The sequence below is a fragment of the Pestalotiopsis fici genome, assembly GCF_000516985.1.
Source record: "Pestalotiopsis fici W106-1 unplaced genomic scaffold PFICI_Scf_1, whole genome shotgun sequence".
Lineage (NCBI taxonomy): Eukaryota > Fungi > Ascomycota > Sordariomycetes > Amphisphaeriales > Sporocadaceae > Pestalotiopsis > Pestalotiopsis fici.
The window spans coordinates 6704168-6716806 of NW_006917091.1; the positions used below are offsets into that span (position 1 = coordinate 6704168).

Here is a 12639-nt window from a genome sequence, read left to right on the forward strand (position 1 = left end):
GAGATATTCGCGCAATCCAGTTGGATTGATTGCTGCTCCACCACGCACACGACTCTGGAAAACGAGACGCCCCAGACACTTGCATTGCCAGTCAGTGCGGTACGGTACATACCGTAGGAAGAGGAGAGAGAGAGGAGGGGAGCAATGTTTCCCCTCCTCGTTCTCCGACTCCAAGGAAACCTGTGGAGGGGTTGATGTGGACAGCCAGTCACCCAAAGATTATTGAGCCGGGCTGCCGAAAAGGCTTGTGTCGCATCGTGACGGAATGGAAGAATTCGCTGTTGAGCAGAAGCAGCTGAAACTCCATGATACAACGCAACATGGACGAGACTGAAAAGGGAAAGTCTGCGGACGGACGGTTTAAATTTAGAGACGTCGGCATTTTCTGCGTTACGTGGGTAATATCATGGATGAAAGTTACAGAGAGTCAAAGGAATTGCATGCTGGTTGGTAGCTACTGTAGGTCATTCAATGTTATTTTAGGGTATTCCTACCTACTGTATAGTACTCTCCGGCAATGGCAATGGCGATGGGGACGGTTTGATGGTTGCAGCACCTTCATTATGTCATTGATATGGCACGCATCCCTCCTAGACAAGGAATTCGTGCTACACATGCTGTTAGGACATTACCCGATGATTGTACGCTGCGAGAGAGGAACAAATGTCACGATGTTTGCATGTAAGCAAGAAACAGTAAGAAGGGGAGAACAGGCTGACGATGAAGATTGTATACTTGGTACATCTAGGTACAGTAGAGGAGATGGACAGCGATAGGTGCCCTGGCAACAATAAAATGGCCGATAGAAAAAAAAAAAAAGGCATTGCCCCTCATTGATAGAAAAATTCACATTCGCCGAAGTTAGGCGACATGCCACTATGTTTTCAAACTTCGGCAGCGTCTTGCTCACTCCATTCAGGCCTATTCGGTACCCAGTCATGGTCAGTCTAGCGGAAGAGAGGGTCCTGACAATCCACAATTTGTGTCTATGCTTCCCCTAGTCAGCCAAGGGCCGGCGCCGTAAAATCGAAAAGCGCGCCAGTAGGTAAAGAGGGAAAAAAATAATAATAAATTTTTTTTTATCGGGCCTCGAGCTTGAGCAGCGGAAAAGGCACACAAAAATTGCTACCAACTTGTACCCTCCACACAAACCCTCCTCTCCTCTAATAGCATCCTGCTCTTCACTTTTTTTATTTTTTGTTGTTGTGTCAAGCAATTCGAGTGGCACTGGTGTTGCCGGAACAAGCAATTTCGTGGGCAAATAAGTCAATCGTAGAATCAGAAAAGCCACAGCAGTGCCAGCAACCTTTGGACGCTGCTCGCTTTTCTGTCTTACAGATTCACTTGCCTTTTTTCCTGCGCTGAGGTTTCCTCCCCCCCAGTCAGTCACCGCACCACACAGTCGCCCGTGCCAGCAATTGTTTTACAACTGTTCGCCCAGGTCCTGCTCCAGCCGGATACCTGACCCAAAGACCCTCTTACGAGCAGTTCCTCACACGCGCGCGCCCTCGAGAGCAACCGAAAAGACCGACGGTCCGATCCGTGCTTCTGTCCGAAATTTCAGGAACACTGACAGATCATCGCTACCTTTTTTTCTTTTTTTTTTTGTTCCCTCCTCAGGCTTACTTGGGACTCTTGCTTAGTCTTGTGTCCTTCCCACCAAGCCAGCCGGCAGGATAACATCTTACAAGGCCACGTCTCAGCGATTCACCAATTCTGTTTCGAAGCAACTTCCGTTCTTCGTCACCAGTTGCAACTTGTTGGGTCTCTGAGAAAAAAGGACAGGAATTCAGGATTGTTCTCAAATTCTGTTTCCCCTCCCACCTTTCCTCCCTCCTACCCGTCTTCCCCAAGCTTCTGAATCGACAATAGCTCTGCCAACCCGAGGGCAGTGAGTCGGATACAGCACACACTACCTGGCGTCGCATCGAAACGGCACCAGAAAAATCCCTTAGCAGCGACCGCGCTCTGAACCAAATTTTTTTTGACACTCGTACCAAGAAAAATCTCACCAAGCGCACTGCAATCGCTTGCAGACTTTGACTTCGCGGGACACATTTTTCTCAAGCTTTTCTGCCTTGTGCATTCTGCTTGTTCATTTGGCACCCCGCATTCGAGACTTTAAGCCGACCAGAAGCAATTTTCCCCTTCCTTACGATCGTCTATTGGTTCTCCTGCACCTTGTCTGCATCCGTGCTGTCTACCACTTCCCCAACGACTTCGACGGAGCGATACCTAATTTGCGGCCGATTCCCTCCGGCACGAGAGTTTCTCGCCCTTTGTTTGCCGAGTTCAGCCAAAGTCAGCGGAGCGTTGCTCGCCTTCCTAGAGGGCGACCATCGATTTTTCATCTTCCGAGAGAGGCTACCTCGCCTGAAGTGACCTTGGTTCGCCTCGGAAACTATACAGCCCTGGTGCGAAAACAGGGTTGAGAATTTTTCTCTCGCCTACGTACCAGGAACAGTCAAAGCTGTCTCAGACAAGCTCATCAGACAACATGTCGACATTTTCATATGCTCAAGCGGCCAAGGGCCAGCTTTCTACTGCATCTTCCGCCCCCCAGCCGGCCGTCAGCCAAGCCGCTTCGACGACGAGCAATCAAGGCGCCGATTCCTCGGCTCCTGCTGGTGAAGCCGCTGCTTCTCAATCGATAGCAGCTTCGACTACCTCAAATGACGCTGACGTGAAGTCCGCCAACACACAGTCGGTCACGCCGGATGATTCCCAAAACAAGAGTGATTCGGATATTCCTAGTCAAAGTGCTCAAGGAGCCGAGATTGTACAGGAGAGTGCGGCGACAGACGTTGCTGTCTCTGCCTCCACAGAAAAGAAGCAGGGTGCTGAGACACCCGAGAGACGGGTCAAAGGTGGATCAGCACGTTCTGACACTTCTGATAACAGAAAGCCACGAAAGGGCAAGAAGTCGAAAGCTGCCGACAAGGACTCAGACCAAGAGCAGACCGCAGAGAAGGAGAAGGAGCCCGAGGCCCCCAAGGTGCAATTATCCGAGGCTCCGATACCTACCGTCAACATTTGGGTCCAAAGGGCCAAGGAGGCCCAGACAAAGACTGTCCAGCCTGTCCCAGCACGCACATCATCCACTGCCACTGCCAATGCTCAAGACAGCAAGGCAAAGACTGCTGCCAGTGAAGTTGACAACTCTGGTCGTTCCTCAGTCAATGTGAATAAGGGCCAACGGAAGGATGTTTCCAAGGATGCTGCAGAGCAAGCTCCTCGACGTCATACTGCCCGTGGTGGCAAGGCATTCGAAAAGACCAGCGGCGAATCACTTCCGTCTGTTGCGGATGCTGCCTCGTGGCCAACTCCCGAGACGGCTGCTACTGAGATCAAGTCACAGGAGACTGTTTCCAAGCCAGCTGAGACCGAGGAAGCTTCTGAGGACAAGGCTGACTCTGGTCCCAAGGACAAGCCGAAATGGGTGGCTATTCCCTTTGTGCCGAGCGCAGTTTTCGAAACACCACTTCCCAGCCGAAACCCCCGTGGTAGTAAAACTGGTGCGCCTCGTGGTGGCCGGGAGACCGGCGCGCGAGGCCATGCTGGATTGTCGAACCCAGCAGAAAGAACGCAGGCTTCTGGTGCTGCCAGAGCATCCGGTGAAAAGTTCGATGGTGCCAATGGCTCCAAGGCTGCAGCAGCCGCGCCCGCCAAGCGTGCCGACGTCGATGCTGGTGTTTCCCGCGATGCTCGCAAGGCATCCGGTGCAGCAAAGGAAGGCTTGAACACCACCCCAACGGTATGTGACCGCCTCCATCCCAATTTATCAAATCGTTGGTTTCACCAGCTGACTTTTACAATACAGATAAACGGTGCCGACGAGCCTGTTAAGGCTGCTCAGTCTGAGAGCAAGGACCAATCACAAGCTTCTGAAACTCCCAACGAGAAGAAATCTGAGACTCGACCTGACCCCTCCAGAGAGTCCTTCACGCCAGCTGCCAAAGAGAACAATCATCACCATGTCCCCAAGTCGGAGAAGCGCAACAACCGTGGACGAGGCGGCCACTCTGGCGCCAATGGCCAAGGCCACCGTGGCCATGGAGGTTTTGGATCCAACGGACAGCCATTCAATGGCCACATGAATTCCCGCCAAAACTCTTATCCTGGCAATGTCTCCATAGGCTATGGCATGCCTGGTGGCCCGACCAATGGTCACTCATCCCGCAACTCTACATCTGGTGGCTTCTACCGTGGAAATGGCAGAAATGGCCGTGGCAACAACGTGCAAGCTGCCAACTGGAATGTAGACCCAGCGATGCAGGCCATGCCTGCCATGATGGCGCCCCAGCCATACTGGTATGAGCAACAGAACATCCTGGCCATGCTCACCCGTCAGCTCTCGTACTACTTCTCGGTTAACAACCTACTAAAGGACTCGTACTTGAGACGCTGCATGGATTCTCAAGGTTATGTTTTCTTGGATGTGATTCAGAACTTCACGCGTATCCAGCAACTGACTCCTGACCCGCACATGCTTCGAATTGCCTGTGTCGAGTGCCCCGACGTCGAGTTGGTGACGGGCATTGAGGACAACCGCGACCGCATCAGGCGTGTCAAGGAGTGGAAAACTTACGTCTACCCGACCGGCTCCCGAAACGAGGAAGTCAACTTTGACGAAGGCCCTGCCAATGTCTTCAAGCATGACCGTTCCACCATGTACCCCACACCATACATGAACCAGCACCACTACCCAGTTGAGTCGAATGGATTCTATCCCAACGGTGCCCAATTCACAGGATACGGACATGACGGCTTCCAACCATATGGCATGATGAATGGCATCAACGGCCAGACACACCCCAATGGTACTCCGTTGTCTGCCGAGGTACCCGAGTTCTCTCCCAAGAACGGATCCAGCGCCTCTGATGCCGAGCAGACCAAGGGCGCTGCAGGCAAGGAAAACCAGGTCAACGGCACCAAGCACTTGACAAATGGCACGGGTATGGTCAACGGACACTCGCACACCAACGGCACTGAACCTGTAACGGCTCAATAAGTTCCTTTTGGTTCTTGTTTGTGGAGCCAACCAACTGCTCCTTCGTCTCTTTATCAACGAAAAGAACGAGAAACTTGGTTCCCTGGGGCTGGTGTCTCGACTTGATTAGTCTACGATAATTCCGAGGCATGCGCAGGTCGAGGTCTTCAAATGACGCAGTTGCTATTATTACGACAAGCGTTATTCACTACACTACTTGATTTTATTCTTGAACGATACCCTTATTATCAGATCACAAGGAAGGATCTGAAAGTTGTCTGGGCATTGACCCAGCGAATCCGATTGACCCGATAGATTTGACAGACGACTACGCGTGTGGTACATGCCGCCGGGAGTGTCCCCTAATTATGACAGTGGCCAAGGGAAACTCGCCGTTTGAAAATTCGTCTGCCAATACACACGACCTCGATCAAGGTCAACATGGACGGATACCCAAGATCCACCTGAGTGGCGGACAAGATCAGGCTTCAGGCTCATTGCATATCTGGTCGGGGGTTCGATTCGTCGTTTTCCGTGCCTTTACTGCATAGCGGATTTCCTGTTCCAAAGGTATCCAGTCCTATCACCAGACCGGCGTGAGGGCTAGCATCAGCTTCGGATCTTGATTCTGATTCCCAAACCTGCCATCTGGTCTCTCATCACGAGGCACTTTGTTGGCCGTCAAGTCCATGTTCACCAATGGTCGCCTAAAGCATTCCAGAAACCTCAGTGTCTACTTAGACCTTGGGGATGCATCGACGTAGGCATTCGATTGGTTATAATTTGATCTCAAAGGTTTTGATCTTGGCCGTCTTGCACGTTGATGGATTGTCATCCGCATCATCAAACAGACTAACCCGCCAAAGGTGCCACTGATGTACTGCGTGGCCGTCAAGGTTGGAGGGAAAAAAAAAGGCTGTGGTTCAACGAAAAGGATGAATGGGAAGGATGCCCACTACAGCATTTCTCCTTCAGTTGCATGTCTTAAGGCGTAATAATTTTTTTTTTCATGTTTTCGCATCAAGGAAATCACGGACTGGGAACTTGCACTAGACTTCATTTCCCCCCCAAGACAAAAAGGGAGATAAAAAAGCGTTGCACGCAGTGCTTAACATGTATGAATAGTTTAAAAAAAAGTAAATGAAATGGAAACGGCGTTTTGTGTTACTCGGCAGATATCTAATCGCAATGACTGGCAAGTAATTTACTCAAGTTTGAGCTCCACCACGTATACGTATGCACATTTGTACTTTTCGAGTTACACATGTTTCTTGACATGGGGGAACATTTCGATTCATTGATGAGTGTGATATACATCTACCTCTCTCTCTCTCTTTCTGTGTGTGTGTGTGTGTGTGTGTGTGCATGTACTGTCTGCTACCCTTACGTGTGAACGCGGCATTATTCTACCCTTCCAATTCCAAATATGCCACTCTTTTTTGCCCTAAAAGACAAAAAGTAAATTGTTCAAAATACGCAAGGCAGCTTTCCCACCAAAGATATATTAAAAAAAAAAAAAAACCATGGACGCACGAGTAAAACCTTGATAAGATATCAAACGCCGTAATGGAGATGGTATTCCCTCAAACCCTTGCGCCGTCCCAGGTAATTCTGCGCCCATGACAAATGACGAAATCCAAAAGTATAACGCAATATACGCTTGCCAATAAGATGAAAGCAAAGGAGGGAGAAAAAGATTGAGCCCAGGGAGGGAGGAAAAAATAAAAGAGAATTCGTTGCACCATTATAGGGACCCTTTTCTATTGGCCTTGCTCCCATCCCAAGTCCATGGCGTCCATGGGCGGCATGTCCATGAGATGCCGGAGCACACCGTCCGCTATGGGCGTCATGCCCGTCGTCTGTCCCGGCATCATGTTCCACGCATCCGGCATGGCGTAGCCGTGGTTCGAGCCATCGGGAAGGGTGTCTGGCATACCAAAGCCACGACCGGCGGTCATGTTCAGGGCCGGAGTGTTCATGTTGAACTGGTTTGTTTCCGAAAAGAAAGCCACGGCCGCCGCATCGACCTCGGCCTGTGTGGTCATGTGCTGCTGGCCTACGCCAATGGGGCTCGCATCGAACGAGGTTCGGCCGGATGTGCCGTTGCGATGTTCCGAGGCTGAGCTGGAGTTGGGCGTTGGTCGGTCCGAGGAATTATCTGGGTGTGGTGATGCCGACATGGCGTTGGTCCTGCTGCTCGACGCGTCGACATAGCCTGTGCGCGATGGGTGGGCACCGGCATGGAACATCATGGGGTTTGACATGCTCCTCGGTCCTGAGTCAGGTGCCGTGCTCTGCTCTCTGGTTGGCAGCTGTTGTTGATCGTTCTGCATCCACATTTGAGATGCTGGATTGTAATCGGCGTTGGAACCCATGCCCGAGTTCGATGTTGGCTGCACAATGTCTGGGGCGGCTGCCGCGTTGCCGTCATCACCAGTCGTCTTCAAAAAATGGCATTCATTCTTGTATGCCAAGAGACCATTGCGTTTTTCACAAGCCTCAGTACCAAAGTTTTGTGCTCTTATCTTTGCTGCCACGGTCGGGTTGACGGACGGCTGTCATTTGGTATTAGTCAGAAGGAGACGACTTAAAAAAAAAAAAAAACAAGAGAGACTTACGCTATCAGCGCTTCTGGGGAAGACAGTCTTGAGTTTTGGTATTCTCATGCCGAGTGCTTCCAGATCCACGTCGAGCTGGACCAAGAAAGACTCTGTCAGGGGGTTCTTTCTCTTGAGCGCATTCATGGCAGACAGTAAGAAGCGCAGGGAATCCACCGTCTGACTATCGTCTGGCCGACTTTTCAGGTATTGCACAAACACTCGTGCAGCAACGTATAAGCAGAATGAGATGAAAGGGTTCATCTGGAATACATTAGTTTGTTGGACACGGGACAGGCATGATGTACGCGACGACGACGACGACTTACAGAGGACAGATCCAGGTGAGAAATCATTCGCATGATACTGGCAATTTCATTTGCCGCAGTAATGCACCGAACCTTGCTCTCGGCGCTGACCGACGCTGGCAACTTATTCTTGTCGGCTTTAAAGATTGCTGCTTGGTGGAGACATATGGTCGATGTGTGTATGTTCATGTTGACGAAAATGACGTTTGCGTTGCCTATGCCACATGGCAGTTTGAGGTGGTCGGGGAGGCAGAGAGACGTGTTGAGGAGAATGTTGTCCATGTTCCTGTGCCGCTTCCAGAACTCGCCGTTGAGGTCGTGGTCCCGATCATCAGCATCGGGCCGGTGCAGATGGATGAGATTGCGGCCAAAGAGACATGCCATCAGAACGATGCCGCCAAAAGATGAGAGTTTGGCAGCGCCCGACGGACTCATGGACTCGGTGAGTGTGAAGGTAGTCTCTGGTCTGCTCATCTCAAAGGCCTCCTCCGAGCAGGGCATATGGGTCATAATGTCCCTCTCATCAATGGTCATGGGCCATCCAGTGCCGATGCTAGCATACCGATCTTTGCAGAATGCCATCCAAAAGGTACGGCGCCTTTCTTCTCTCTCTGTCCAGTCTCTGGGTGGAGGCAAACATTGCTTGACGTCGAGTCCCGAGCCATCTAATCTGTGCAATCCAATCCTAGGGCGGTGTTAATATTTGGCCATGGTTGCATGGAATACGTAATCCAGCACTTACATCTGGGACAATCGAACGGCACCTCCCGTGCTCATCCAGGCTCTGGGAAAGTACATCATTTTAAACTCATAAGAAGCCAACAGCACATGAGTTTGGCAATGAGCAACGGAAATCATGTGTTCACCGTAGCCCTTTTGGTAGTCTCCCTCGAGATATTTGCGTGCACGTTGGTAGAATAGATCTCGGAGATCCATGAATTTGTCCGTGATGGAACATGCGAGACACCAAATTGCATATCGCAGACAGACGGGCGGTCTCTGGTTTGGAGCTCTACATAGAGTTGTTTGTTAGCAGCGATTCTTCAGTATGGGGTATTACTTGGAGGCTTACAAATTCATCGCTGCAAGATATCGGAATTTGTGAATCATGGGTATCGATGGGTGTACTTTTTCAAAGAAAATCTGATGCCTGCAAGGTTTGAGAGGTCAGTATAGGCGTGTAATACGCTGCCGACATGAAAAGTGCCGGCATATATATATATCAAGATTGCTGTTGGATGCTTACAATTCGTCAATCGTCTCTTGGGGCGGTAATGGTTCTTCTAGCCCCAGCCCAATCATTTCCCAGGTAAAATTGTTTGGTAGGTTGGACATATTCTCCATGCCCATGGGCATGTTTCCAGTTCCGGCAAAGTTGAATTCCTCCACGTTGGCGGCTTGCGGCGACTCGCCATTAAAGTGCCATCGGTCCATGTCCCGGTCGTTGGCAATGGCAATCGATGGGGTGGCAACGTTATAGCTGGCGGTAGCAGGTGCCGACTGAGTGCGATTGTCATAAGCAGCAGGTGTGGGTGGCACTGGTGGTGGTGCTGCTGCTGCTGCGGCGGTGGACTTTGAGATATCTGGAACGGGCGGGACTGCATCGTTTGTCTTGAGCAGAGACTCGACTTGTTCTAATAGTAGCCCGGGCAGTCAGCAAAGGCCAAAGACATGGACGGGTGGATAAGAGGCACGCGCGCCCTCTCTGAACTCACTTAATCTCTCCTCCAACGCCTTGACATAGCCTCTCTTGGGGCCGCTCTTCCTCCTCACTTCGTCGTAGGCGCAAGAATGTCCCAGCCGCGTGCAAGTGCTGCAGCTCGGCTTGTTTCCGTCGCACTTGAGTTTTCTCTTCCTGCAAATCATACATGCCAATCGCTTTGGCTTGGGGACATTTGCGTTCCCCATGGGTCGCGGCGCCGCCTCGGGGTATCCTTCGCCAGTCGGGCTGCCGTCGCTCCCCTTTTCATCGTCGGAGCGCGACGCATTTTGGTTCGGGGGGTCGTTGGGCGCACTCATCATGATGCGGTAAAAGCCAGTCAGGCGAATGCTAGGGAATAAAATGTGTCCTGGCGATTTGGGTTAAATGGGGGTAGAGCACGCCGCTCTAAGGCGATGTTGTGTCGGGGACGACGAAGTTTTTGGGCAGTGTCAGCAGGCAAGACGTGGCTGTCGTAGGTCGCCCAAGTCGAGGTTTACATAAGCGAAGGAAGTAGTCGGGTTTTGGAGAAAAGGTGGTGGTGAATGGTGCTGTGCCTCTGTGCCTCGTTAGTTTTTAGACTATCCAGTCGAAGGAAGTAGCACTTTAGCACCCCCCAACAAGCGATAAATGGATGAGGAGGAGGGAGAGAGGTAGGGAAGGGGAAGAGGAGGGAGGGAGGAGGAGGAGGAGGATCCTGCGCTTACGATTGGTGAAGCTGGAACAAGCGAATAATCAAGTCACGACAGATGATTTCGAAAGGGAGGGCCGAGATGCCGTCCTTTTCACTCACTTCCAAAGAGCCTGGCTGGGCCAAAAAGAATAAGTAAGGTATGTAGCTACTACTAATAAATGATTCAAGGGCGGAAAATTCAAAAGCTACTACTGGGGAGTAGTATAATTCGACAGTCGATTTTCTTTTCCTCCTATATACGTATCGGAGTTGGTAGTAGATAAGCCTGTCTGTCTGGCCCATCAATCAGTATGGGACGACTTCAAGTTTCGTCGGTGCGGGTACTTGTGCGGCACTCAAGCTGATTCCATTTCCATGGGCCTGTCCAAGGTACAGTCTGCAGTTTGTATGGAGAACTGAAAAAGGTAAAAAATAATACAATACTAATGTACGTACGTCCACTACTGCCCCAAGGTACTACTACTAGTACTACTATTACTGGCAGTGTCTGGCTGCTTGGGCTGGGCTGGGGTGAAATAAGCACTGACAACGGTTGAGCGGGAACCGGGTTGTCGAGACTCGACAACAAGGATATGATGAATATGGATGGATCCGCAGATGGGGAGCGGGACAGAAGGAAAAAGATGGAATAGGAAATGCAATGCAAATGGCTCTAAAGAGAAACAGAAAGGGTAACAAGACGTCAAGAAAAGAAAAAGAAAAAAGGGAAAATACCAACCCTAGATAGACATGGGTTAATTCAAAAATAATAATAATGGTCCAGCATGGAAAATGAAATGGGCGCCCGCAAAAGCACACAGGTGGGGAGCGTGGCTTGACATGATCGACAGCGCCGCTTGTTGTGTGCTTCGTACCTAGTAGCCAGCCTAGTAGGTAGGCCTGCGATGCGTATGTACTATGGATCCTCTCTCTCCCTCTCTGTCTCTCTTTCCCCCCATTTTTTTCCTTGCCTATCTGTCTAGCCGCGCCGTTGAGTTGATATCAACGCTATCGGTACTGTAGTATGTGTTGGTAGATGTAGGTAGGTAGGGCTGAGACAACACAAACCGTTTGTGTTTGCGCGGCAAACCCACAGACTACGGGGCATAGTCATGCCAAATCTCGGAAGTTGCCTTGTGGTTCCTCATATCAACGGGCATGGCTATCGTGATGGATGGAACTTGCCGTCCCGTGGTCAGATATCGCTAAGTGGTATGTAGATGCACGTTCGAGGCTATCGTCGTCTCCATGTGTTATTATCTTACTCTCGTCTCACGCCACGTTGGTCCATGTGAGCAGTAACCCTGGGAGTCCCTTTTTCCTTGTAGAGGTCGAGTAGAGGCTAGCTCTTTATTGCCGGCGCCAACAGCAGCAGCTCACATCTTCCGCCTGCATGGTCAACTTGTCTCCGAATACAGGACCTACATGATGCAAGCAAGCAAGCTGCTAGCTGCGTGCAAAGAGAGGTATGTGCAATTGTCTAATGCCCACATCCAGTTGTGTAACCTGGGAAATGCCGGGCCTCCTCTGTGCTGACTCCCAAGAATGCTCTATCATTACGACTGCTGAATAGCTCAAATCACATACCACATACGTACTGCACCACGCCCGTTTCGGTATACAAACGGCCCCCATGCCTCATCTAGAAGAAGACGAAAGAAAGAAAGAAAAACAACACCCCCGGACGAGGGCCGTGACCTCGATCGCGCGTGGTAGTAGTATTGAGTAGCATTATTATATGCCTTAAATACTTCAAGCAAAAAAATAGAGATCTCCCATGGCCAAACTCGATAGCCGCCTGCCAAACAGAGTTTCCTGGTCTGTCCGCATCTGGGAACGTGTCAAGATGTCAAATCTAAAAGTCAAGACAAGACAAGAGTCGATCTTGAACTGGGGTTTTGAACAAGGTCAAATGAAAAACCACCCCTGGCCCGCATAATACTCTGAGTGTTTCTCTCTCTTTTCTGTACACAGTAAAGAACCCCCCCGTTCGGATCCAGCCGTACACTAACGGCCACCTAATACTGAACCGGAAACCATCTCGGACCCTCATCTGCAGGTTTGGGCGGCATTTGCCGTCTCTCACCAAGTTGAACCCGTTGTGCGCGGTAGCTTTTCACCAATCCCTACGCCGAGTTCCACGTTCATCAGCGAGGCCTCAGTTTTGCCCTCTGCCCTCCGACCCCCCCTGGTCGCGGATGTGCCGCAGTCTCCTCCAGAATTCCGTCCTAAATTTCCACTGAAGCAACACTCGCATGGCATGGCGAGCATGGCAAAAAGGCAAGCCGCCATCTTGGCGTGGAGCAACATCATACCCCATCACACTCACTCTCACCATTGGCCCATGGCCCCATCCACTCTTCTCCCCCCCC

The 12639-nt window shown here is 50.9% G+C and overlaps 2 protein-coding genes across 2 annotated transcripts; one reads left to right on the plus strand and one right to left on the minus strand.

The window, feature by feature from the left end:
• Positions 1-2497: 2497 nt before the first annotated feature.
• PFICI_01956 (uncharacterized protein) lies at positions 2498-5011 on the plus strand (the record flags this gene model as incomplete). Its single annotated transcript, XM_007830537.1, has 2 exons — positions 2498-3754; positions 3821-5011. The coding sequence occupies 2 exons, from the start codon at positions 2498-2500 to the stop codon at positions 5009-5011; spliced, it is 2448 nt and encodes an 815-aa protein (XP_007828728.1).
• A 1739-nt stretch (positions 5012-6750) lies between these two features.
• PFICI_01957 (uncharacterized protein) lies at positions 6751-9914 on the minus strand (the record flags this gene model as incomplete). The annotated part of the gene is made up of 7 exons (XM_007830538.1): positions 6751-7545; positions 7609-7851; positions 7917-8580; positions 8638-8907; positions 8968-9045; positions 9142-9529; positions 9611-9914. The coding sequence occupies 7 exons, from the start codon at positions 9912-9914 to the stop codon at positions 6751-6753; spliced, it is 2742 nt and encodes a 913-aa protein (XP_007828729.1).
• Between the last annotated feature and the right edge of the window lie 2725 nt (positions 9915-12639).